The 27,988-nt window shown below is 43.8% G+C and overlaps 1 protein-coding gene across 1 annotated transcript; it reads right to left on the reverse strand.

Annotated features, from left to right (window-relative positions):
• LOC141131511 (transient receptor potential cation channel subfamily M member 1-like) lies at positions 1-27,652 on the reverse strand. The gene is made up of 4 exons (XM_073618872.1): positions 27,461-27,652; positions 9,886-10,088; positions 1,450-1,582; positions 1-1,347 (listed from the first exon to the last, which is right to left on the reverse strand). Exons 1-4 carry the CDS (start codon positions 27,640-27,642, stop codon positions 60-62), a joined length of 1,806 nt encoding a protein of 601 aa, XP_073474973.1. The 5' UTR covers positions 27,643-27,652; the 3' UTR covers positions 1-59.
• Positions 27,653-27,988: the final 336 nt, after the last annotated feature.

Here is a 27,988-nt window from a genome sequence, read left to right on the forward strand (position 1 = left end):
TTATGGTGATTAACCCTTCCCAATTTTACTCCACTAATTCAAATAAATATTGTTTAATATTAACACTCTGTTTCTGTGGATGCATTATCTTTCTTTGTTTTCGAATCATCTGCTGCGCTACCACAGGCCACTACAATATTCATGACGCTGCTTGCATGCCCGGGTCTTTCTAACTTATCCATTAAGGATCGTGATTTTCTTGAATGGCAATGTAAACTTTTTGATCTAGGAGAAGCAAAGCCACAAGTCTTGTCTGACTCTACAGACAGTAAGTTTTCTGTCTCTGTCCTTTCAGTGAAAGGTGTGCAAGGAAAAGAGGCACTGTTTCCTATTTCTCCAATATCACTTTCATCTTCTGTATCTGTTAGCAGTGGCTTAAGCTCAGCTTGAATCTCAGCCTCTGATACAATATTGGGAAGCTCTGGTGTTTGCTTTTGAGATTCTTCTCCTTTACAACTCCAGTTGTTTTCCCAATCTTCTATAGCTGGAGTACACATCTGATCCATAATTGTGCTGTATTCTGTTGTCCAGTTGTTAACTCCACCTACTAGCTTTCCACCTTGTGTAAAGAAAAAACTTCTAGATTTGGTCATAGTTGCCTGACAAGTGTTAAATGACTGACCAGGGTAATATCGCATAGCTTTTGATTTCTCTAAGGGATAGGATATGGTAGCTTCTAGTTTTGTCCTTTCTACTGTTAAATGAGAGTTTGAAAAATCAGAAGCAGTGACTTCTGATATGGACTGTCCATTCACGATGACATCAGTTTGCTTGGCCATTTCTCCACCAGAATTTTCAGAGTTTACATTAAGGTTAACATTTTCTGGAGTCCAGGTTTCTATGCTGGAAAGTGGTTTTGTTGGTGGAACTATTCCTAAAGTGACTTTGTTAAAATCGTTTGTTGCTACAGCATTTGCACTTGAGGCATAACGAAGACTTGCCTGCCGTGGAACAAGTTGCGTGTTTTGATCTTGTTCACCTTTCTCTACTTTCATCCCAAAAGAATATGCTTTTCTACGAAGCCCAGGAGCAGGTGACATTGAACCTATGCTATCATCACATGGTAATTCTTCAGGTTCATTATGGTATTTATATAAGCTGTTTCCATCAGAACTGTTTACACTTCCTTGTCTTAAGAGAAAGGCAGCATCTACATCTGATGAAGCTCGTGAGCGTACATGGATAAATTCTGATTTGTCAATTCCTGCAAGCTTTTCAAGAGCATTAACCATTCTTCCTGAAAGTTCTTCTAGTTGAGAAAGTCGAAGGTCAACCGTCTGCAGAGATGCCTTCATGAAATGTTCACGCTCGTTCACTTCTTCTAGCCGCATTGACATATTTTCAACTCTACAACAGTAAATAAAGAGTCATTTGGAGCTCATGCAATAACAGCTAGAACAATATGGACTTTACTTAAGTCACGTGAGGTCTATTCTGAAATTAAACTACCTTTCAGAAGTGACCCGAATACGCTCATCGTTTGATGATTGTTGCTCGTCCTCCTTCTCCTGAAAATACTCTTCCACACACTGCTCCTCAAACTCATACAGTTTTTTCAGCTCTTCTTCATTAAGAAACAACTCTGAAGGATTCAAGAAAACATTTACATTGATAAGTTATTACATCAGATAGTTTTTTTTTTTTTTGGGGGGGGGCGCAAAGAAAATTAAAAATGAAACAATTAGTAATGCAGGACTGTAAATACTTAAATTACTGCTAGATAAAATATTGAAAATGCCTCACTGTACCCATCAATTGCAGCCTCACTGTGCCTGTCAATAAATGCAGCCTCACTGTGCCCATCAATTGCAGCCTTACTGTGCCCATCAATTGCAGTCTCACTGTGCCCATCAATTGCAGTCTCACTGTGCCCATCAATTGCAGCCTCACTGTGACCATCAATTTCAGCCTCACTGTGCCCATCATGTGCAGCCTCACTGACTGTGCCAATCAATTTCAGCCTCACTGTGCTCATCAATTGCAGCCTCACTGTGTCCATCAATTGCAGACTCATTGTGCCCATCAAATGCAGCCTCACTGTGCCCATCAATGGCAGCCTCACTGTGCCCATCAATTGCAGCCTCACTGTGCCCATCATATGCAGCCTCACTGTACCAAACAAATGCAGTCTCACATTGCCCATCAAATGCAGCCTCACGGTGCCAAATAAATGCAAAATAAATGCAGTCTCACTGTGTCCATCAATTGCAGCCTCACTGTGCCCATCAATTGCAGCCTCACTGTGACCATCAATTTCAACCTCACTGTTCCCATCATGTGCAGCCTCATTGACTGTGCCAATCAATTTCAGCCTCACTGTGCTCATCAATTGCAGCCTCACTGTGCCCATCAATTGCAGCCTCACTGTGCCCATCAATTGCAGACTCATTGTGCCCATCAAATGCAGCCTCACTGTGCCCATCAATTGCAGCCTCACTGTGCCCATCAAATGAGGGCTCACTGTGCCCATCATATGCAGCCTCACTGTGCCAATCAAATGTGGCCTCACTGTGCCCATCAAATGCAGCCTCACTGTGCCAAACAAATGCAGTCTCACATTACCCATCAAATGCAGCCTCACTGTACCAAACAGATGCAGTCTCACTGTGCCAAACAAATGCAGCCTCACTGTGCACACCATATGCAGCCTCACTGTGCCCATAAAATGCAGGCACACTTTGCCAATCAATTTCAGCCTCACTGTGCCCATCAATTGCAACCTCACTGTGCCCATCAATTGCAGCTTCATTGTGCCCATCATATGCAGCCTCACTGTGCCAATCAAATGTGGCCTCACTGTACCCATTATATGCAGCCTCACTGTGCCAATCAAATGTGGCCTCACTGTGCCCATCATATGCAGCCTCACTGTGCCAATCAAATGCAGTCTCACTGCACCCATCAAATGCAGCCTTTACTGTGCACTCCATATGCAGCCTCGCTGTGCCCATTAAATGCAGGCTCACTGTGCCATCAAATGCAGCCTCACTGTGCCCATCAAATGCAGCCCCATTGTGCCGAACAATTGCAGCCTCACTGTGCCTGTCAATAATGCAGCCTCACTGTGCCCATCAATTGCAGCCTCACTGTGCCCATCAATTGCAGCCTCACTGTGCCCATACATTTCAGCCTCACTGTGCCCATCATGTGCAGCCTCACTGACTGTGCCAATCAATTTCAGCCTCACTGTGCCCATTAATTGCAGCCTCACTGTGCCCATCAATTGCAGCCTCATTGTGCCCATCAAATGCAGCCTTACTGTACCCATCAATGGCAGCCCCACTGTGCCTGTCAATAAATGCCCCCTCTCTGTGCCAATCAATTGCAGCCTCACTGTGCTCATCAATTGCATCCTTAGTGTGCCCATCAATTTCAGCCTCACTGTGCCCATCGTGTGCAGCCTCACTGTGCCCATCATGTTCAGCCTCACTGACTGTGCCAATCAATTTCAGCCTCACTGTGCTCATCATTTGCAGCCTCACTGTGCCCATCAAATGCAGCCTCACTGTGCCCATCAATTGCAGCCTTACTGTGCCCATCAATTGCAGCCTCACTGTGCCCATCAAATGAGGCCTTACTGTGCCCATCATATGCAGCCTCACTGTGCCAAACAAATGCAGTCACACATTGCCCATCAAATGCAGCCTCACGGTGCCAAGTAAATGCAAAATAAATGCAGTCTCACTGTGCCCATCAATTGCAGCCTCACTGTGCCCATCAATTGCAGCCTCACTGTGACCATCAATTTCAACCTTACTGTGCCCATCATGTGCAGCCTCACTGACTGTGCCAATCAATTTCAGCCTCACTGTGCTCATCAATTGCAGCCTCACTGTGCCCATCAATTGCAGACTCATTGTGCCCATCAAATGCAGCCTCACTGTGCCCATCAATTGCAGCCTCACTGTGCCCATCAAATGAGGCCTCACTGTGCCCATCATATGCAGCCTCACTGTGCCAATCAAATGTGGCCTCACTGTGCCCATCAAATGCAGCCTCATTGTGCCAAACAAATGCAGTCTCACATTACCCATCAAATGCAGCCTCACTGTACCAAACAAATGCAGTCTCACTGTGCCAAACAAATGCAGCCTCACTGTGCACACCATATGCAGCCTCACTGTGCCCATAAAATGCAGGCTCACTGTGCCCATCAAATGCAGCCTCACTGTGCCAATCAATTTCAGCCTCACTGTGCCCATCAATTGCAGCCTCACTGTGCCCATCAATTGCAGCCTCATTGTGCCCATCATATGCAGCCTCACTGTGCCAATCAAATGTGGCCTCACTGTGCCCATCATATGCAGCCTCACTGTGCCAATCAAATGTGGCCTCACTGTGCCCATCATATGCAGCCTCACTGCGCCAATCAAATGCAGTCTCACTGTGCCCATCAAATGCAGCCTTTAATGTGCACTCCATATGCAGCCTCGCTGTGCCCATAAAATGCAGGCTCACTATGCCATCAAATGCAGCCTCACTGTGCCCATCAAATGCAGCCCCATTGTGCCGAACAATTGCAGCCGCACTGTGCCTGTCAATAATGCAGCCTCACTGTGCCCATCAATTGCAACCTCACCGTGCCCATCAATTGCAGCCTCACTGTGCCCATAAATTTCAGCCTCACTGTGCCCATCATGTGCAGCCTCACTGACTGTGCCAATCAATTTCAGCCTCACTGTGCCCATTAATTGCAGCCTCACTGTGCCCATCAATTGCAGCCTCATTGTGCCCATCAAATGCAGCCTAACTGTACCCATCAATTGCAGCCCCACTGTGCCTGTCAATAAATGCAGCCTCTCTGTGCCAATCAATTGCAGCCTCACTGTGCCCATCAATTGCATCCTTAGTGTGCCCATCAATTTCAGCCTCACTGTGCCCATCGTGTGCAGCCTCACTGTGCCCATCATGTTCAGCCTCACTGACTGTGCCAATCAATTTCAGCCTCACTGTGCTCATCATTTGCAGCCTCACTGTGCCCATCAAATGCAGCCTCACTGTGCCCATCAATTGCAGCCTTACTGTGCCCATCAATTGCAGTCTCACTGTGCCCATCAATTGCAGCCTCACTGTGACCATCAATTTCAGCCTCACTGTGCCCATCATGTGCAGCCTCACTGACTGTGCCAATCAATTTCAGCCTCACTGTGCTCATCAATTGCAGCCTCACTGTGTCCATCAATTGCAGACTCATTGTGCCCATCAAATGCAGCCTCACTGTGTCCATCAATGGCAGCCTCACTGTGCCCATCAATTGTAGCCTCACTGTGCCCATCAAATGAGGCCTCACTGTGCCCATCATATGCAGCCTCACTGTGCCAATCAAATGTGGCCTTAATGTGCCCATCATATGCAGCCTCACTGTGCCAAACAAATGCAGTCTCACATTGCCCATCAAACGCAGCCTCATGGTGCCAAATAAATGCAAAATAAATGCAGTCTCACTATGCCCATCAATTGCAGCCTCACTGTGCCCATCAATTGCAGCCTCACTGTGACCATCAATTTCAACCTCTCTGTGCCCATCATGTGCAGCCTCACTGACTGTGCCAATCAATTTCAGCCTCACGGTGCTCATCAATTGCAGCCTCACTGTGCCCATCAAATGCAGCCTCACTGTGCCCATCAATTGCAGCCTTACTGTGCCCATCAATTGCAGTCTCACTGTGCCCATCAATTGCAGCCTCACTGTGACCATCAATTTCAGCCTCACTGTGCCCATCATGTGCAGCCTCACTGACTGTGCCAATCAATTTCAGCCTCACTGTGCTCATCAATTGCAGCCTCACTGTGTCCATCAATTGCAGACTCATTGTGCTCATCAAATGCAGCCTCACTGTGTCCATCAATGGCAGCCTCACTGTGCCCATCAATTGTAGCCTCACTGTGCCCATCAAATGAGGCCTCACTGTGCCCATCATATGCAGCCTCACTGTGCCAATCAAATGTGGCCTTACTGTGCCCATCATATGCAGCCTCACTGTGCCAAACAAATGCAGTCTCACATTGCCCATCAAATGCAGCCTCATGGTGCCAAATAAATGCAAAATAAATGCAGTCTCACTGTGCCCATCAATTGCAGCCTCACTGTGCCCATCAATTGCAGCCTCACTGTACCCATCAATTGCAGCCTCACTGTGTCCATCAAATGCAGCCTCACTGTGCCCATCATATGCAGCCTCACTGTGCCAATCAAGTGCAGCCTCAATGTGCCAATCAAATGCAGTCCCACTGTGCCCATCAAATGCAGCCTCACTGTGCATACCAAATGCGGCCTCACTGTGCCCATCATATGCAGCCACACTGTCCCCATCAATTGCAGCCTCACTGTGCCCATCACATCAATTGCAGCCTCACTGTGCCAATCAAATGCAGCCTCTCTGTGCCCATCAAATGCGGCCTCACTGTACCAATCAAATGCAGCCTCACTGTGCCCAACAAATGCGGCCTCACTGTGCCCATGATATGCAGCCTCACTGTGCCAATCAAATGCAGCCTCGTTGTGCCCATCAAATGCAGCCTCACTGTGCCCATCAAAAATGGCCTCACTGTGCCCATCATATGCAGCCTCACTGTGCCAATCAAATACAGCCTCACTGTGCCCATCAAATGTGGCCTCACTGTGCCCATCATATGCAGCCTCACTGTGCCAATCAAATGCAGTCTCACTGTGCCCATCAAATGCAGCCTCACTGTGCACACCATATGCAGCCTTGCTGTGCCCATAAAATGCAGGCTCACTGTGCCCATCAAATGCAGCCTCATTGTGCCCATCAAATGCATCCTCACTGTGCCCATCATATGCAGCCTCACTGTGCCCATCAAATGCAGCCTCACTGTGCCCATCAAATGCAGCCTCACTGTGCCCATCATATGCAGCCTCACTGTGCCAATCAAATACAGCCTCGCTGTGCCCATCAAATGTGGCCTGTACAGTATGGAGGGTGTACAGTATGTGTATATAGAGGGGGTGGATGGTATTAGTATATACAGGAAAGAAGGTGGGTGTATACAGCTATATATACACCCACCTTCCTTCCTGTATATAGAGACCTTCCTCCGTCATCACTGACTGCAGATTTACATCATCTGTCCTGTATACAGCTATATATACACCCACCTTCCTTCCTGTATATAGAGACCTTCCTCCATCGTCACTGACTGCAGATATACATCATCTGTCCTGTATACAGCTATATATACACCCTCCTTCCTCCATCATCACTGACTGCAGATATATATCATCTGTCCTGTATACACCTATATATACAGTAACAGGACAGATGATGTATATCTGCAGTCAGTGATGATGGAGAAATGTCTCTATACAGGAAGGAAGGAGGCTGTATATAGCTGTATACACTACAGGACAGGACAGATGATGTATATCTGAAGTCAATTCAGTGATGATGGAGGAAGGTCTCTCCTTAGGGCCGATCGCTGTATGCAGGGCTTTTTTTCTCAGACAATAGGTGCAGGAACTCCCCCTTTCCGAGTCACCCCTTCTCTCCGCCCCCTACCCACCTCCCAGTACCATTCCTTTTAGACAATATAGAACCAAGTATCATTTTGAGGTGCTAAGTAATTTGTATGGAATTTGGTAATGATATCAAGAAAAGCAGTAAAATATATCCCCTGCAGCCAGCAACAATAGGTCCCCCTAACAACAATGGACCAACCACAACATAATTTCCCCGCCAGCATCAACAGATCTCCGCACAGCCAGCATTAATAGTCTGTCAGGCTGCCATCAACAATAGACCCCTCCCCCAACAGTAGATCTCTTTCAGCAACAACTGATCCCCCAGGAACATAACACCCCCCCAGCAACAATAGGTCCCCCACCAGCAACAATAGGCCTCCCCAGCAACAATAGACCCCCCTTGCAAAAATAGATCCCCAGCAGTGATCATCAATAACCTGCAGCACACCCCAGCACCCCTTGCCATTACATACAGTCAGTCCAAGAGGTGCCGGAACTGCGTTCCCCCGCGTTCCCACTGAAAAAAAGCCCTGGCTGTATGTACATACACATATCCCAATCATTCATTCCCTGGGCCTAGTCTGCACTGCCTGAGGTGGACTGAGTGGAGAGACAAGCGGAAGTATGTGCAGAGCGGAGGGGCTCTGGGCTATCAGTGGGATTATGATACCAGCTGAGAGTAGTAATAGTGGGCCGCAGCACTTCTCATTCGGTGCTGCACTGCTGCTTACCCGTCCGGCCAAATATCAGAGAGGTGCCTGCTCAGGCCTTGCTGTGCGTTCCATAACATCCACACATTGCCTTTAGTTATAGTTTAAAGGACTACTTTTTTTTTCATGACTAGCTTTGGGGAGGCAGTCCCCCTATTGATGGGCCACCACTGATGCCAGCCATTCTGAATGGGCAAAGCTCCAGCACTTGCTTGTAAAAATGGAGCTTACCCACCTCCTTCTGCCTCACAGATATTCCTATTGGCCATTAAGGAAATCCATCATAGTGATGGACCAACTGGGTAGTGGAATGTATGGGAATAAGCAAGCTACAACACTACCCAGAATGTGCAGGCACCTCTAGGTTCCTTCAATTTATACTTAAGTCAGGAACACCATGTCAGCCATCAGAGAGATCGTGCCAGCCATAAGGCTCATGCTCATGCACACGTGAGGCACACACATAGGAACATACATACATCAGCATGTATGTGGATGCATGGACAATTCTACCACAAATACTGGCACCTATTGGCCTATTTAAACCTGTGATCATTTCTGGATTGGCCCATTTAAGCAAAAGAACATTGCTGTGTGGTCTTTCAGCTTGTATCTTTGTTATCCCTGATCCAGAATTGACTCTGTTATTGACCTAGCCCTCATTTGACCTGCCTTTGGCTTACCCTTGCCTGCTTATGTCTGCTGCCTACCTGTGTTACTGACCTCAGCCTAGACTCTTTACTAAGGTTTTGCCTGTCAATTCTCTACCTCGTCGTCTGCCTGCTGCCAACCTCCACTCATCTCTGGCCTTGATGCTGCTCGTGATCTGGTGTCTTCCTACTCAACTGTTACCAAACTTGGCTTGTGACCCAGTTCTGCTCTCTACTGGTCTGGGTGAAGTCAGGGCACCCTCTCAGCTGTGCTTCTGTATATCTGTTGCCAAGTTCAAATCTGCCATTCCAATTTCCAAGCACCTGTGCCCTTCCATTGCCCTGCTTGCACAGGAACTGAACAAGAGGCCACCCCATCTCAAGCTCCTCAAACAGGTACATGACAACTTGCTTGCAGCTCCCTTGACTATGACTAATGTGAATGCGACTCTTTTTTTTAAAGGGGCAGAGTCGCATTCACATTAGTCATAGTCAAGGCTGAAAGTTTTACCCCTGCTCAGCCTCCAAACAAAAGGTGAAATCCAGTCAAAGCACTGTTTTTGTTTTTTATTTTGCTGTATATATCCCAGTTGGGAAGATTTACACCTACTTACTGTCAAGGTGTGTAGGCACTGCGGTTAAATTAAACTATAATGAAAGGCTTCATATAGAGTGGAGAGAAATTATAACACTTGTCAGGTTTTTACTGCTGTAAAATATTACATTTTGGGTTGTGCCCAGTAATAAAGGGGAAATCTTTCAATAGGGATACTAATTCTGGTCACCCTGGTGACAATCAAGGATTCCCTCACTATGAGGGTATTTCCTCTCACTCCCTGTTTTGACTATGGGACAGGTAGCAAATCTTCCCAATCGAACACAGATGGCAAAAACTAATGGGTTATACCCCTCTTGTACTCTATCCAAAATGAAAAAAAAGTGGCTTTAGTTCTTTAATAAAAAAAATAAAATCTGTAGAGAAAGGGATCATTTCATTACACATATATATTCAATGGAGTTAATTCTCAAAGAATAAACATACTCAGGCCTCTGTCACGCTCATCCTGCTCCCCTTCTTGCTTTCTTCTACAGCGACAGCAAAGACGTTTCAGGATGATGTACAAGTGGCTAAATATTATCATTGGAGGAGGTAGGACGGGCCGGTCGTGAAAAGTCATAATGAGCTGGTAACGCTGGAACTTCCATACTTGATTTGAAATAGACTTTACTTCAAAAAAGGTGTTACTATAAAAAAAAAAAAGAGAATATAGAAAGTATAATCAATACACAAAAACTCCCAAACAAATAGTTTGTAACAGTTTATATATTACATTGTAATAGTAAGCCTGCTATGAAAGAAAATGTCATATTATAAAGACTCCAACAGCTACCTATTTCTGAAAAATATACATATATGGTGAACTGTTAGGAGTTCTAAATTAAAGACATAAACAGGATTTAACCTCCCTGGCGGTATGATTATTTCGGATTTTAGGTGCTGAAAGCGGTACAATTATTTTGCATGGAAATTTGGCGTTTTATATTGTAGGTCTGTAAATCTTAACAATAACACACTTAAATCTGTCCAAACCAGAGTCTAGTAGATATCCCGGGTATGATAAAGTTTGAAACACAAAAACATAAATTATAATATAATAAATAAAAATAAATAATTAAAAAAAAAAAAAAAAATAGTAATAAAATAAATTTCCCCACAATTCACTATCGCTCAATTCTGCAAGTGTTCTAATTTACTATCGCTGTTTTCTAGCTGGTCTAAAGCCACTTTTGACGTAAAGGGACACTTTTTGGTTGCTATGGACAATCTCCAGTTTCCAGGCAGAAAGAACAGTGTATATCATGTAAAACTGCATGCAGGGCATGGGACAAAGCACTGGGGACAAAAGGGATGTGAAATCATTTCATACAGTACTGTAATCTGTAAGATTACAGTACTGTATGTGTTATGATTTTTACTTTTTTTTTAATTTGCCGCCAGGCTCCGCCCCCGTGCGTCGCGCCGCTCGCAGGGAACGGAGCCTGGCACGGAGAGGCTTCGGAGGAGGACGGAGCCCTCGGACACTGCGGGTGACATCGCAGGATCCCGGGGACAAGGTAACTAAAGCCGCCCCAGGATCCTGCAATGCGATCCCGAGTGTGGCTCGGGGTTACCGCTAATGGTACTGAATTTTAACCCCGAGCCACACTCGGGAATACCGCCAGGGAGGCTACACAACAAAAAGAATAACTATGTTTAATACTATATTGACATAAAATAGTACATGGATGTAAGACTAGATATGTTTATTCTATATGTTTATTCTATGTGTAATGTTTTACTGAACAAAATGTACGAATTATATGTATTATGAGAATAATTTTCGAAAATAAAAAGAATTTTGAGTATAATACTATATTCAAAGTTGAAAACAAGAGCTAACACTAAAAACTGCCAAACGGTTTAACCACTTAAGGATCGGAAGGATTTACCCCCTTAATGACCAGGCCATTTTTTGCAATACGGCACTGCGTCGCTTTAACTGACAATTGCGCGGCCATGCGACGCTGTACCCAAACAAAATTTATATCCTTTTTTTTTTCCCACAAATAGAGCTTTCTTGTGGTGGTATTTGGCGGCTATCAGTCCAGGCACTTGGCAGTTCCAGACTTCCAGAGTTGGGATGACCTGGTACCTAGACTGATATTGGTGATGTCAACAGACTTCAGTCCGCTCTCTGTGGAAAATGGGTCACAGGTGTGCAAAACTAATTGCACTCCTGTGACCCATAGGAGAAGCCCAGCCAAACAAGCTCAGGCTGGACTTCTCCTTTAAAGCGGAGTTCCACCCAAAAATGGAACTTAAGTGAAGGTGACTCCCTGACATGCCACATTTGGCATGTCATTTTTTTTCAGGGGGGGGGGGAGCGGATACCCTCTTTTTAGGAGCATCCAGTTCCTATTTCCTCCCGGGGCTCTGCGGAGGCAGAAGGAAGTTCACCTCTCCCCCCTCCCTCCATGCAATCTTCTGGGACACGTCACAGGTCCCAGAAGATTGCCCAGCCAATCACAGCGTGCAGCGTAGCTTGTGCATGTGCAGTGCGTGCCCAGCTGTGAAGCCACAGTCGGGCGCCCACAGTCACAATGCCAGCGCCTGGGAGAGGAGGGGGAGAGGAGCGGGGCTTCGTTCGCCCGCATCGCTGGACCGTGGGACAGGTGAGTGTCCCATTATTAAAAGTCAACAGCTACACTTTTTGTAGCTGCTGACTTTTATATAGGTGGAGCGCCGCTTTAAATGGCATTTTAATGACAGAAATGGTTTGTGGCTAGAAACAGTGAGAATAACTGGTTTCAATTGCAATTGGGAAGTATTTATTTTTAAAAAGCTCTTGCTAGAAAAGTAAAAATAACTGCGAAAAGATTTAAGCCAACATTTTTGCAGTTGAACACTTGTTCTGGAATGACACCAGAATAGGCTTTCTAAGAAAACAAACTGCCATGGAACTGCCCCTCTTACTTTTTTTAAATCATTCCCCTCCCAAAATAAAAAATATCCTCCTTTTAAATAGCGAGTTAATGAAAATAGTTTTAGTAAGAAGCAGACAGAAAACTGCAAAAAATATTCCCATGGCTTACAGTTGTCACCACCAGAAAGCTAAAAATAACTGCAAAAAGATTTAAATGAATATATCTGCACTTGAACAACTTGAACACCTGTCACAGAACCACACCACAAGAAAACATTTGAAAAGGATAAAAACTGCCACTGAACTGCTCAACTGACTTTCTATAAAATCTTTTAAATGGCAGAATTTATGTTTTTTAGCTAGAAACAGAGATAAAACCACAGTGTCATTAGAGCAATATATAGCGTCACTAGGGCAGTGTCAATAGGGCAGAGGTTGGTGTCTGTAGAGTAGTGAACATTTTCACTCAGTAGAGCAGTGGATGGTGTCAGTCAGTAGAGCAGTGGATGGTGTCACTCAGTAGAGCAGTGGATGGTGTCACTCAGTAGAGCAGTGGATGGTGTCACTCAGTAGAGCAGTGGATGGTGTCAGTCAATAGAGCAGTGGACGGTGTCACTCAGTAGAGCAGTGGACGGTGTCACTCAGTAGAGCAGTGGATGGTGTCACTCAGTAGAGCAGTGGATGGTGTCAGTAAGGCAGTGGATGGTGTCATTAGTATCTTAGTTTATTTTATTTTATGTTATTTTTCATAATTTTATTTTTTAATTATTTTATGCAATTTTATTTGTTATGATATTTTCCTATTTTTTTAACAGCTTTGCTGAGAGGATTTGGTGAAATATCAGGGATCTAATCGGACCCCTAATGTCTCACTTTTGAGACAGAGAAAGGACTGTATCCTCAATCCCCATTTCTGCAGTCTCAGCTGAACTAAACAAATGAACAGGAAGAGCTCTGCTCATTCACAAACTGAAGCAAAGTAAACAGAGTTTACTATACTTCAGTTATGAATAAACACAGTAAGTGATCAGTACAGATCATTCACTGTGTTTGTTTAGAAAAAGAAGGGGCCCGTAAATGACATATTTACTTGCCCCTTCCCCCACTCTCCACCCTGAAACAATCCCTGCCGCAGCCAGCGGGAAAGAGAGAAAAGGGAAAGCCGGAGACTCTGCGAGGGGAAGGAGCACCAGGGGAGCACACATTGGGCCCAGGGCAGCAGAAGGGAGGGAACCTGGACAGGAGGGGTGGTGGGGGAAGCATTTACTGGAATTTATCCCCTGTAGTTCTCCCCAGCAGCAGCTGAAAGTTGGCTGGAGGCAGGGGAGGAGAAGCAGGCTTTTAGCTGTTGTGGGGGGGGCGACTACAAGGGATCAGTTTCAGTAAATGTTGCCCCTGCCGCTTTTCCTGTCCAGGTTTCCCTTCTTTCTGCTTGTCAGCAGTGCAGCATGCTAAGCTGTTCCTTCCCTGCACCACTCAGCATATGTGGGAGGAGCAGTTCAGGAGTCAGCAAGGAAAGGACGCAGTCTACCCATCACCTGCCCGCGATTGACGGGTTGCTGACCCCTGCCATGCCATAGTTTTTAGTCTCTATAGCTTTTACATAGTCTAAATAAAGACAGTTTTTTTTTCAACCAAAGAAATGTAACAAAATAAATTTTGGCCTTAGTGCCGGTTCAAACAGGGGCGACCTGTCAGGCAATTTGTCAGCCTGACAAGTTGTACTCCATTCAGTACAATGGAACTGTTTTAATAGGAGCGACTCAAGTCACTTCGACTTAGAAAAAGGTTCCTGTACTACTTTGGGGCGACTTCAGAGCGGCTTGCATTGACTTACCGGTATATTGAATAGTCATTTGCAAGCCGCGCTGAGGTCGAGCTGTGCGGGACGGCTTCAGAGTTGGATGACTTTGAAGCCACCCCTGTGTGAACCGGCACTAAATGTATGAAAAAAGATTATTTATTTATTTGCAAAGTTGTATAACAAAACTTAAGGGAAGCGTTTTTTTTTTTTCAACATTTTCAGTCAATTTTTCTTTATATAGTAAAAGGCTAAAAATCCAGCGGTGCCTAAATACTATATAAAAATCAAAAGTCAAAACAATGATATAAAATTAATTTGGGTACAGTGTTGCATGACCAATGAGTAAATGTCTCCCAAAGTATCACAATGCTGAAAACTCAAACATGGCCTGGACAGGAAGAGGATTTAACATGCCAGTCTTCAAGTGGTTAGGTCAATGCCCCCAAAAATAAAAAATATCAGTCCAGGCACTTGGCAGTTCCAGACTTCCAGAGTTGGGATGACCTGGTACCTAGACTGATATTGGTGATGTCAACAGACTTCAGTCCGCTCTCTGTGGAAAATGGGTCACAGGTGTGCAAAACTAATTGCACTCCTGTGACCCATAGGAGAAGCCCAGCCAAACAAGCTCAGGCTGGACTTCTCCTTTAAAGCGGAGTTCCACCCAAAAATGGAACTTAAGTGAAGGTGACTCCCTGACATGCCACATTTGGCATGTCATTTTTTTTCAGGGGGGGGGGGAGCGGATACCCTCTTTTTAGGAGCATCCAGTTCCTATTTCCTCCCGGGGCTCTGCGGAGGCAGAAGGAAGTTCACCTCTCCCCCCTCCCTCCATGCAATCTTCTGGGACACGTCACAGGTCCCAGAAGATTGCCCAGCCAATCACAGCGTGCAGCGTAGCTTGTGCATGTGCAGTGCGTGCCCAGCTGTGAAGCCACAGTCGGGCGCCCACAGTCACAATGCCAGCGCCTGGGAGAGGAGGGGGAGAGGAGCGGGGCTTCGTTCGCCCGCATCGCTGGACCGTGGGACAGGTGAGTGTCCCATTATTAAAAGTCAACAGCTACACTTTTTGTAGCTGCTGACTTTTATATAGGTGGAGCGCCGCTTTAAATGGCATTTTAATGACAGAAATGGTTTGTGGCTAGAAACAGTGAGAATAACTGGTTTCAATTGCAATTGGGAAGTATTTATTTTTAAAAAGCTCTTGCTAGAAAAGTAAAAATAACTGCGAAAAGATTTAAGCCAACATTTTTGCAGTTGAACACTTGTTCTGGAATGACACCAGAATAGGCTTTCTAAGAAAACAAACTGCCATGGAACTGCCCCTCTTACTTTTTTTAAATCATTCCCCTCCCAAAATAAAAAATATCCTCCTTTTAAATAGCGAGTTAATGAAAATAGTTTTAGTAAGAAGCAGACAGAAAACTGCAAAAAATATTCCCATGGCTTACAGTTGTCACCACCAGAAAGCTAAAAATAACTGCAAAAAGATTTAAATGAATATATCTGCACTTGAACAACTTGAACACCTGTCACAGAACCACACCACAAGAAAACATTTGAAAAGGATAAAAACTGCCACTGAACTGCTCAACTGACTTTCTATAAAATCTTTTAAATGGCAGAATTTATGTTTTTTAGCTAGAAACAGAGATAAAACCACAGTGTCATTAGAGCAATATATAGCGTCACTAGGGCAGTGTCAATAGGGCAGAGGTTGGTGTCTGTAGAGTAGTGAACATTTTCACTCAGTAGAGCAGTGGATGGTGTCAGTCAGTAGAGCAGTGGATGGTGTCACTCAGTAGAGCAGTGGATGGTGTCACTCAGTAGAGCAGTGGATGGTGTCACTCAGTAGAGCAGTGGATGGTGTCAGTCAATAGAGCAGTGGACGGTGTCACTCAGTAGAGCAGTGGACGGTGTCACTCAGTAGAGCAGTGGATGGTGTCACTCAGTAGAGCAGTGGATGGTGTCAGTAAGGCAGTGGATGGTGTCATTAGTATCTTAGTTTATTTTATTTTATGTTATTTTTCATAATTTTATTTTTTAATTATTTTATGCAATTTTATTTGTTATGATATTTTCCTATTTTTTTAACAGCTTTGCTGAGAGGATTTGGTGAAATATCAGGGATCTAATCGGACCCCTAATGTCTCACTTTTGAGACAGAGAAAGGACTGTATCCTCAATCCCCATTTCTGCAGTCTCAGCTGAACTAAACAAATGAACAGGAAGAGCTCTGCTCATTCACAAACTGAAGCAAAGTAAACAGAGTTTACTATACTTCAGTTATGAATAAACACAGTAAGTGATCAGTACAGATCATTCACTGTGTTTGTTTAGAAAAAGAAGGGGCCCGTAAATGACATATTTACTTGCCCCTTCCCCCACTCTCCACCCTGAAACAATCCCTGCCGCAGCCAGCGGGAAAGAGAGAAAAGGGAAAGCCGGAGACTCTGCGAGGGGAAGGAGCACCAGGGGAGCACACATTGGGCCCAGGGCAGCAGAAGGGAGGGAACCTGGACAGGAGGGGTGGTGGGGGAAGCATTTACTGGAATTTATCCCCTGTAGTTCTCCCCAGCAGCAGCTGAAAGTTGGCTGGAGGCAGGGGAGGAGAAGCAGGCTTTTAGCTGTTGTGGGGGGGGCGACTACAAGGGATCAGTTTCAGTAAATGTTGCCCCTGCCGCTTTTCCTGTCCAGGTTTCCCTTCTTTCTGCTTGTCAGCAGTGCAGCATGCTAAGCTGTTCCTTCCCTGCACCACTCAGCATATGTGGGAGGAGCAGTTCAGGAGTCAGCAAGGAAAGGACGCAGTCTACCCATCACCTGCCCGCGATTGACGGGTTGCTGACCCCTGCCATGCCATAGTTTTTAGTCTCTATAGCTTTTACATAGTCTAAATAAAGACAGTTTTTTTTTCAACCAAAGAAATGTAACAAAATAAATTTTGGCCTTAGTGCCGGTTCAAACAGGGGCGACCTGTCAGGCAATTTGTCAGCCTGACAAGTTGTACTCCATTCAGTACAATGGAACTGTTTTAATAGGAGCGACTCAAGTCACTTCGACTTAGAAAAAGGTTCCTGTACTACTTTGGGGCGACTTCAGAGCGGCTTGCATTGACTTACCGGTATATTGAATAGTCATTTGCAAGCCGCGCTGAGGTCGAGCTGTGCGGGACGGCTTCAGAGTTGGATGACTTTGAAGCCACCCCTGTGTGAACCGGCACTAAATGTATGAAAAAAGATTATTTATTTATTTGCAAAGTTTTATAACAAAACTTAAGGGAAGCGTTTTTTTTTTTTCAACATTTTCAGTCAATTTTTCTTTATATAGTAAAAGGCTAAAAATCCAGCGGTGCCTAAATACTATATAAAAATCAAAAGTCAAAACAATGATATAAAATTAATTTGGGTACAGTGTTGCATGACCAATGAGTAAATGTCTCCCAAAGTATCACAATGCTGAAAACTCAAACATGGCCTGGACAGGAAGAGGATTTAACATGCCAGTCTTCAAGTGGTTAGGTCAATGCCCCCAAAAATAAAAAATATATAATTTTTAAATATTTTAAATGGCATTTTAATGAAAGAAATGAATGAGTTTTATATAAATTCCCAAGCTTAATCTCAATTAGGAAGCATTTGCAAAAGCTGTTGATAGGGAAAAATAACTTGCAAAAGATTTAAACAAGCCTTTTTGCACTTGAACACATGTTCCAGAACTAGAGAACTTTCAAAAAGAATAGAAACTTCCAGAGAATTGGTCATTCATGTTTATTTTTTTTTAAAGCACCCCCAAAATAGCAAGTGTCCTCTAAAATCTTTTCATTTGCATTTTAATTAAAGGAATGAATGACTTTTAGTTAGAAACAGCAAGAAAATCACATACAAAAATTAATAATTTAAGCGGTACATGTCCGATCTAACCAAATAGATAGAACTGTACAATTATTAAAGCTTGCTGTCCATTTATTTGGTGAAGGAGGCAGAACATGTGAAGTTTCATCTTGTACAGTGCCTTGAAAAAGTATTCATACCCTTTGACATTTTCCACATTTTGTCATGTTACAACCAAAAACGTAAATGTGTTTTATTGGGATTTTATGCAATAGACCAACACAAAGTGGTGCATAATTGTGAAGTGGAAGGAAAACGATAAATGGTTTTCAAATTTTTTTGCAAATAAATATGTGAAAAGTGTGGCGTGCATTTGTATTCAGCCCCCCTGAGTGGATACTTTATAGAAACACCTTTTGCTTTAATTACAGTCTTTTTGGGGGTGTCTCTAACAGCTTTGCACATCTAGAGAGTGACATTTTTGCCAATTCTTCTTTGAAAAATAGCTTAAACTCTGTCAGATTGGATGGAGAGCACTTTTCAAGTCTTGCCACAGATTCTCAATTGGATTTAGGTCTGGACTTTGACTGGGCCATTCTAACACATGAATATGCTAAACCATTCCATTGTAGCTCAGACTGTATGTTTAGGGTCGTTGTCCTGCTGGAAGGTAAACCTCTGCCCCAGTCTCAAGTCTTTTGCAGACTCTTATGCCGTGTACACACGACCGGTTTTGCCGTCGGAATAAAATCCGAAGGTTTCTCTGACGGAACTCCGACGGAATTCCATTCAAATGGTCTTGTCTACACACAGTCAACCCAAAGTCCGACCAAAGTCCGACCGTCAAGAACGCAGTGACGTACAACACTTACGATGGGACTAGAAAAAGGAAGTTCAATAGCCAGTAGCCAATAGCTTCCATCTCGTACCTGCTTCAGAGCATGCATCGTTTTTGGCTCGTTGGAACAGCATACAGACGATCGGTTTTCCTGATAGGAATTGGTTCCGTCGGAAATATTTAGAACATGTTCCATTTCTAGGTCCATCAGAATTTTCGAAATACAAAGTCTGATGAGGCCTACACACGATTGAAATAGATGATGAAAAGCTTCCGTCTGACTTTTTCTGTCGGACATTTTGTTTGTGTGTACGCGGCATAACAGATTTTCTTCTAAGATTGCCCTATATTTGGCTCCATCCATCTTCCCATCAACTCTGATCAGCTTCCCTTTCCCTGCTGAAGAAAAGCATCCCTACAACATGATGCTGCTACCATCATGTTTCACGGTGGGGATGGTGTGTTCAGGGTGATGTGTAGTGTTAGCTTTCCGCCACACATAGTGTTTTGCTTTTGGGCCAAAAAGTTCAATTTTTGGTCTCATCTGACCAGAGCACCTTCTTCCACATGTTTGCTGTGTCCCCCACATGGCTTTTTGCAAACTACAAATAGGACTTCTTATGTATTTCTTTCAACAATGGCTTTCTTCTTGCCACTCTTCCATAAAGACGAGATTTGTGGAGTGAACAACTAATAGTTGCCCTGTGGACAGATTCTCTCACCTGAGCTGTGGATCTCTGCAGCTCTTCCAGAGTTACCATGGGCCTCTTGGCTGCTTCTCTGATTATTGCTCTCCTTGCCTGGCCAAGTCTTGGTAGGTTTGCAGTTGTGCCATACTCTTTCCATTTTCTAATAATGAATTGAACAGTGCTCCGTGAGATGTTCAAAGCTTGGGATATTTTTTTATAACCCTAACACTGCTTTAAGCTTCTCCACAACTATCCCTGACCTGTCTGGTGTGTTCCTTGGCCTTTATGATGCTGTTTGTTCACTAATGTACTCTAACAAACCTCTGAGGGCTTCACATAACAGCTGTATTTATACTGAGATTCAATTACAAACAGGTGGACTCTATTAACTAATTAGGTGACTTCTGAAGGCAATTGGTTCCACTAGATTTTAGTTAGGGGTATAAGAGTAAAGGGGGCTGAATACAAATGCATGCCATACTTTTCGAATATTTATTAGTAAAACATTTTGAAAACCATTTATCATTTTCCTTCCACTTCACAATTATGTGCCACTTTATGTTGGTCTATCACATAAAAAAAAAACAATAAAATACATTTATGTTTTTGGTTGTAACATGACAAAATGTGGAAAATTTTAAGGGGTATGAATACTTTTTCAAGGCACTGTAGGTTATACATTAGTCCTGGGGAAGCAGACCTGAAAATCTGTCATTTGCTCAAATTTGGTGTGTCCAAGGATTTTTGTGAGCTGGTGTCATCTTATAAATATTGCTTAGCTTCAAATTCCTGTTTAAAAGAACATCAAAGTTCACTGCAGGCACTGTAGTATACATCAGTTCAGATATGTCAAGTATAGGTTAGTAGCTGTAGCATTGCATGGTTGGCTTTCTGTAGCATGGATTACATGGATTGCTAGTTTTCAGAATTAATCACAAAAAATATCCTTAAAGTGATACCAAAGTCTCTTTTTTTTTTCTTTTAAAATAACAAACATGTCATACTTACCTGCTCTGTGCAGTTGGTTTTGCACAGAAGAGCCCAGATCCTCCACTTCTTAGGTCCCTCTTCGGTGCTCCTTGCTCCTCCCTCCTGTCTTCTGCCCCCACAGCAAGCAGCTTGCTATGAGGGGCACCTGAGTCGAGCGTCAGCTCTGTGTGTCCATTCAGACTTGGAGCCACAGTTTGGCCCTGTCCCCCTCTCCCCTGATTGGCTAACTAACTTTGATTGACAGCAGCAGGAGCCAATGGCACTGCTGCTGTGTCTCAGCCACTCAGGAGGGAGAGTCCCGGACAGCCAAGGCACTCGTGTACACCGCTGGATAGAGAGGGGGCTCAGGTAAATATTAGGGGGGGGGGCTGAGGGAGGCTGCTGCACACAGAAGGCTTTTTATCTTAATGCGTAGAATGCATAAAGATAAAAAAAAACCTTCTGCCTTTACAACCACTTTAAAGTACCTCTTACTTAAGAATAGTCCCAGGCTGTCATGCTGATACTTTGGCTTCAATTCAGTCCGGGTCTCTGACATATAGAGATAAGAGGGATGATTTACTCAAACAAATATTTTTCCCAGAGTTTAGTGAATGAGGTGAAGTTCTGTTGACTTTCATCATTCAAATATGTGCAAACAAAAAATTCTGATTTTTGATTTTCCTTGCACCTGATACAGCATGCTTATTCTGGGTCTGTTACTTAAAAAAGTATTAAGGCCAGATACATCAATTAGCAGCAGCCCCCATACTTTTCTCATGACATAGTCACTTTGATGTATTTTATTAGGATTACAGAAAAGCAGAGGAAAGATAAGTGGTTCACTAAGGATAAGTGCACTATAACTACACTTGCCCTTTAGTTAAAGGATAAGTTAATCTTCGGTAATATGCTACACCTGTATTTGGGGTGTTACATGTAATTTGTTACCAAAGAGCACCTGACCACACTCCCCTAATCCCCCACTGTGACAGCAGGCAGGGGATTTTTTTCCCGCGCTCGCTGTCACAATTGAAATCAAGAGCGTGGCTAAATTTTGTGAGTGAATGAACTATCATCTGACATTACAGTAGACAGCTTTTATTTCTCAATGAACTGAGCAGGTGCTGGTGAGCACTCTTGAAGTTCATTGATCTTCGCGCTCTCCAGTATGGGAGGTACGGCAGACAGCTATACTGAGATTCTGCAAAAGCCTGGTACTGACCACCGATACGGTACCTGCTGATTGTGAGTGCAATGCTTTGCAGGCGCTAGAAAAAGAAAAAAATGCACATTTTTTTTTACCTGCAAAATTCTATGCATTTTTTTTTTTTTAGGTGAAAGTAGACTTTAATAGTACATTCCAAAATGACTATTCTCTTGGCTAGTGTTAAACCAGTGCTGACAGCAGATGGCAGCCTTCCATATGAATTCGGTGTTTAAGTTGCCTTGAAAAATGGCTTCATTAGAAGCATTAATGTTTATTCAGGCTGCACACTGCTTTCTTAATAAGCTTACATTACCATCTGCTTTCTTTTAAACAGTAATTGCCTGGTTTCTGTAGGCCACCAAGTAAACCTATGCACACACAAACGTCTTCAGTCAGTTACAGAAAGATGAAACACCAGAAAATGGTTTATTTTACAGAAATTGTTATCCTTCATTGCTCAGTGTAATAATTTTTTCTTGATTATAATTACCTTAGTTATGAAGGAAATCACTAAAACATATATCTATGTATTGTATATGTAGCACCCTGATGTTTAGGCAGGGTTGCTAGTAAATTTCGTTTGCCAGGCAATAGTTGCCTTGGTTAATTGTTAGTAGATCCACTGATTCCTCTCTGGTTCTGGACTTGCTGGACCTTCTCTCTTCTGTCGATAGGTGGCATTATGTTGGTGACATTAGATAGACAAGGGCTTAGCAAGGTCAGGTTATGAATAGATGGGTTGTCTCAGCCAATGGGTAGGGGTTTCTTTAAGCCCCTTGGCCTGCTGGGAGAGCCTATTTATTTGGGTGGAGTCAGGTGATCAGGGTTCTGTGCCACCTTGATAGCTGTGAAGCAGTGCAGGGTTGGGACTGCAGGATTGGAGTCCAACCGAGGGTAAAGGTTCAGCCGGACGGGGAACCAGTTGTGGTCTGAGGTAGTGTCAGGCTCCTACTTACCAGACTGCTGAGTCCGCTTGGGCAGAAGGTAGGCTCCCTTACGCGTCCGACTTGCGGCCCCTGGTAAGGTAGACAGGAGGCACAGGAGTGCGGAGTGGTATGAGAGCCTGTTTGCAGGGATCCAGATGTAGATGGAAGAGCAGGCTATGATGGCTGGTGCTGGCTGGAACACAGGCAACAAGACTGAGCAGGATGGTCAGGAGACAGGCTGGGTTCGGCAACAGGCAGGCAGTAGAGGTACAGTGGAGCAGGCAAACGGATAGTCAGACAGGCAGAGGTCGGGTGCAGGCAGAGTTCAATGGGAGGTTCAGGAAACAAGGCCGGGTCGTCAGGATATCAGGATCAATACAGGTACAAGGGTCAGGCACTAAGGACGGCAAAGCTGTTGATCAGGCAGCACTGATCACAGAGGGAAGCCGGCTTAAATGGGCCGTTTGGCGCCAAACGACGTGCACGTGCGCGCACCGGCGCTCACAGGCACGCGCACGCCACCGCGAGCACCCTGCCCGCCGAGGTACGCTCTCTGACAGGTAGAGGGGAAGCTATCGCCACTAAGGAACCATCCACCTTGTTACCGGAGACCACTTTGAGTAAGCTGGAGCAAGTACCGGAGCAGTCTTCTCTCCAGCCGGGGATGGTGAAGAAATGGGAAAACTTCAGCAAGTGCCAAGCCAGGGACCCAGCGGAACAGCAAAAGTGACGCTTGAGGAGCATCGGTGAGTGCCAAGCCAGGGACCTAGCGGGTCAGCAGGGGTGAGGCTTGAAGAGTATCTGTGAGTGCCAAGCCAGGGACCCAGCAGTGACACTTGAGGAAGATACCGAGTTATGGAAGTGGAAGAGCTCAGGAGATCCAGTGATGATTGGGTCCAAGAGTCGAGTGAGAGACTGGGAGCATTATGAATAAAAGTCTACAGTGAGAGACTGTAGAGTGCGAGGAGAACTATTCTGTGTTACCAATAGTTGAGTACAATACCGTTAGTGACGGTTACAAGATTTGTTGCCATAGGAGACAACGGTCCTAGCTATACAGAAGTGGTGTCCGGCTGGAGGATTCCACCGTATAGCTGTCTACCTATAGAAGTCTCGGAGTCTGCCAATTATCATTGCATCTACTTAAGGGTGCCCTGGCCCTAACCCGCTCTCCCACAGTTCTGTTAAGAGACATTAAATCTCTTTTGCATTCAAAAAGTGTCTGGCGCCCATCATTCCACCTTGCATCACACCCACCATGTCTTGTAACCCACTCTACAAAGACAGATGTAAGCTATCCCTGACTCTGGAGGTCACCATTAGGCCTTTGGAGGTCTGGAACTCTGCTACATATACACCGAGGTTAATTTACTAAAACTAGAGAGTGCAAAATCTGGTGCAGCTGTGCATAGAAACCAAAACAGCTTCCAGGTCATTTTTGTCAAAGCTCAATTGAACAAGCTAAAGATAGAAACTGCCCCAGTTTTGCACTCTCCAGATTTAGTAAATCAGCCCCACTATGTCTAAATGCATTTCTTTTGGTGTGTAAAAAGATGTAAATGAAGCTGGAATGTAATCTGCCAATAAGGTCTTTTAACCTTTGTCTCTGGTTAGCAGTTCTCACTTACCATTTTACTAGTAAACTCGGGTTAGCAGTTTTCACTTCCCAGTTTACTAGTAAAACCCCATGCACACCTGTGTGTTGTGCAAATGTGTGGTTTTTGGCACGTTTTTTAATGCAACAGCAAAGGGCAGCCCATGCACTTAAATGGGCTGCCCTATACGTGACAAACGTGCCAGCTGCACCCTTTCAGCTGGTGACCTTTGCACTTTTTTTTACCGTGTGTTTTGGCATGTTTGTTGCACATTTTGTCCCGCAACAAAATGTACATTTACTAGCTGTGTTTAAAGTGGAAGTTCAGCCATAAACTAAATCTAAATCTATTGGCAGCCACATTCTAAGACTAATCTATGTAACACTGTAAAGCAAAAAATCGCTATAAATACCTTTTCTGTAGCCGATCTGGTCCAGTCTCCAGCAGGGGATGCTGTGTGTAAGAGAAAGCCGATAGGGAAATGACGTCACCCATAGAGTTACTAAGGGGCTTCCATTGTTGGCTGCCTCTCCTGCACACACCTACACAGAGAAGCTGCAGCTGACAGCTCAGCATGGGACTGGACCAGAGTGGCTGCAGAATAGCGATTGTATAGCGATTTTTGCTTTACAGGGTTAGATAGATTAGTCTTAGAATGTGGCTGCCAGTAGATTAATGCCACGTACACACGATGAGGATTTTGGTCGGAAAAAGATATGATGGCTTTTCTGAGGGGATTCCGCTCAAGCTTGCCTTGCATACACATGGTCACACAAAATGGTCACAACACTACGACCAGCCGAGAAAATTAAGTTCAATGCTTCCGAGCATGCGTCGAATTGTTTCTGAGCATGCGTAGGAATTTTGCGCGTCGGAATTGCCACAGACGATCGCATTTTCGGATAGGAAGTTTTTCCGACTGAAAAATTGAGAACATGCCATCAATCTTTTGCTGGCTGGAATTCGGCCAGCAAAAGTCTGATGGAGCATACACACGGTCGCATTTTCCGACCAAAAGCTCTCATCGGTCTTTTGCTGGCCGAATTTCCGATCGTGTGTACGTGGCATTTGACTGGGTTCACACTGGAGCATGAAGTGGCTCACAGCAGGAGTCCGTTGCGTCTCCAATCAACGTTTCAGGGCCGATTTCAGCCTCCACATCCAATTCGCATAGGTGTGAACCCAGCCTTAGAGTTTGTTAGTTTATGACTGAGCTTCTACTTAAAGTTACCATTAACAATCAATGGCAACACAAACACGACACATGGTTTTTGCATGCAGAAAAGCGCATTTCTGCACACATTTCCAGAATGCGCAGGTGTGAATGGGGCCTTTTCTGTATTTAGACTACAAAAATTACATTTAAATTACTGTAATTACCGTAAAGCAATAATACAAATTCAAAATGCAATGAATCTGAATAATACAAATTCAGATTCATTGCATTTTGGACTCTGCCTTAGTAAATAAGCTAGAAAAAAAATGGTGATTGCATCTGTAATCTCTGTTTTAGCTATGATACACACTCCTAAAGAGTAACTCCACTTTTGTTGAGAAGAAAACATTCCCCTCTGGTTGATCTATGTACATTGTAGGAATTTTAACAATCTTTGTGGGCAGATTCCTACCTTTTGTTATGTTTTCTGAAGAAATAGCTGTTTGTCTACTATGCTTTGATTAAGGCCATTGGCCGAAACATGTATGCTCTTTTTATCTGTTATCACCTTGTAGCAAATAAAGATTCAACATAGATATTTCAAGCTGCCGGCTTCCTGTATCTTATCTGCCCTTTTTTGTCTGTGTCCATGTGCAAAGTGAAGCGGAATGGGAGTAGTTTTATAATCATCAATCAATTACTGCACCTGTAGGACTCTAATGGGGAAAATTGCAGGGTCTGCTTCCCTTTAGACGTGATTTTCCTTTGGGAATATCTCAGCAAAAATGACATTTTTGTTGCAGGGTATGTTCAAAATCTGACTTGTATCTTAGTGCAGACTTCTGGGAAAATCAGTGAACCAACCAGACAAGCAGGAAATAACATATCTGGGGGTGTTCTGTACACCAGCTGTGTACAAAATGCCTCCAGGTAGTCATATTGCATTGCATTTTACAAAAAATAACAGAGCTGCAGATTGAAAAGGAAAGGTACTTTTAAAAACATCCAATTACAATATGACTTGTGTAAAAATTATATACACTATATTATTTTTTTTAACCACTTGCCGACCGGCTCACGCCGATATACGTCAGCAGAATGGCACGTATAGGCACATTAATATACCTGTACATTGCCTTTTAAGATGCAAGCTTCGTGAGTGTGATCGCGGGTCCCACGGACTCGATGTCTGCGGGGATACCCGCGATCGTCTCACGGAGAGGAAGAACGGGGAAATGCTGATGTAAACCAGCATTTCCCCATTCTTCCTAGTGACAGGACACTGATCATCGCTCCCTGTGATCGGGAGCGGTGATCAGTGTCGTGACACACGTAGCCCACCCCCCCACAGTTAGAACACATCCCTAGGACACACTTAACCCCTGCAGCACCCCCTACTGGTTAACCCCTTCACTGCCAGTCACATTTACACAGTAATCAGTGCATTTTTAATCGTACTGATCGCTGTATAAATGGTCCCAAAAATGTGTCAAAATTGTCCGACGTGTTCCGCCATAATGTCGCAGTCCTGATAAAAATCACAGAGCGCCGCCATTACTAGTAAAAAAAAAAATTATTATTAAAAATGCCATAAAATTCTCCCCTATTTTGTAGACGCTATAACTTTTGCGCAAACCAATCAATAAACGCTCATTGCTATTTTTTTTTTTACCAAAAATATGTAGAAGAATATGTATCGGCCTAAACTGAGGGAAAAAAAATGTTTTTTATATATTTTTTGGGGATATTTATTATAGTAAAAAGTAAAAAATAATGCGTTTTTTTCAAAATTGTTGCTCTTTTTTTTGTTTATAGCGCAAAAAATAAAAACCAAAGAGGTGATCAAATACCACCAAAAGAAAGCTCTATTTGTGGGGAAAACAGGACATCCATTTTGCTTGGGAGCCACGTCGCACGACCGCGCAATTGTCAGTTAAAGCGACGCAGTGCCGAATAGCAAAAAAAAGTGCTCTGGTCTTTGGCCAGCCAAATGGTCCGGGGCTGAAGTGGTTAATTTGCTATTTTTCCCCAAGAAAGGTGAGTTACCCTTTAACCTGTGAGGTAATTATTTTACCTTATTATATAGTACATTATATCAAGTTTTTGTGTTGCTTCATTGTTGTATTCAGAACTTACTTGAACACTGCTATTAAAAGGTTCACTAGTAGGATGTTTGCAACCAATAAATAACAGGCCATAATGGCTGGAGTGAGCCAAGCACCAGGAATACAGGGTGGAAGGCGCTTTCCATCATCATCGTACAGATTATCACCACAGGGAGCTGCAATAAAAGATAACAGGTTACTTGTTTTTGTCATTTCTGTTAAACAAATATTTAAGCATTTAAAGAATATGCTACGGCACCTCTACTATTGGGATAAAAATTATGAAGGGAGGTTATATTGGAAAGTTTAAAGAACTGCCAGCATATATAACTGTTTCACTGACCAAGTAGGTTTCTGTTAAAACTTATAAAATTATATATATATATATATATATATATATATATATACAGAAAATTTAAATGGCCTTAAAAAGTGCCCCCGTGGGGCTTATGCACACAATTCTATTATTTAATACTTTTAGTCACAAACATTTCCTTTTTTGAGCAACCACATGATAAAAAAAGGGGGTGGAAATTGATCAAGAATGCCTTGTCAAGTG

This window comes from Aquarana catesbeiana, linkage group LG03 (assembly GCF_042186555.1).
Source record: "Aquarana catesbeiana isolate 2022-GZ linkage group LG03, ASM4218655v1, whole genome shotgun sequence".
Taxonomy (NCBI): Eukaryota; Metazoa; Chordata; class Amphibia; order Anura; family Ranidae; genus Aquarana; species Aquarana catesbeiana.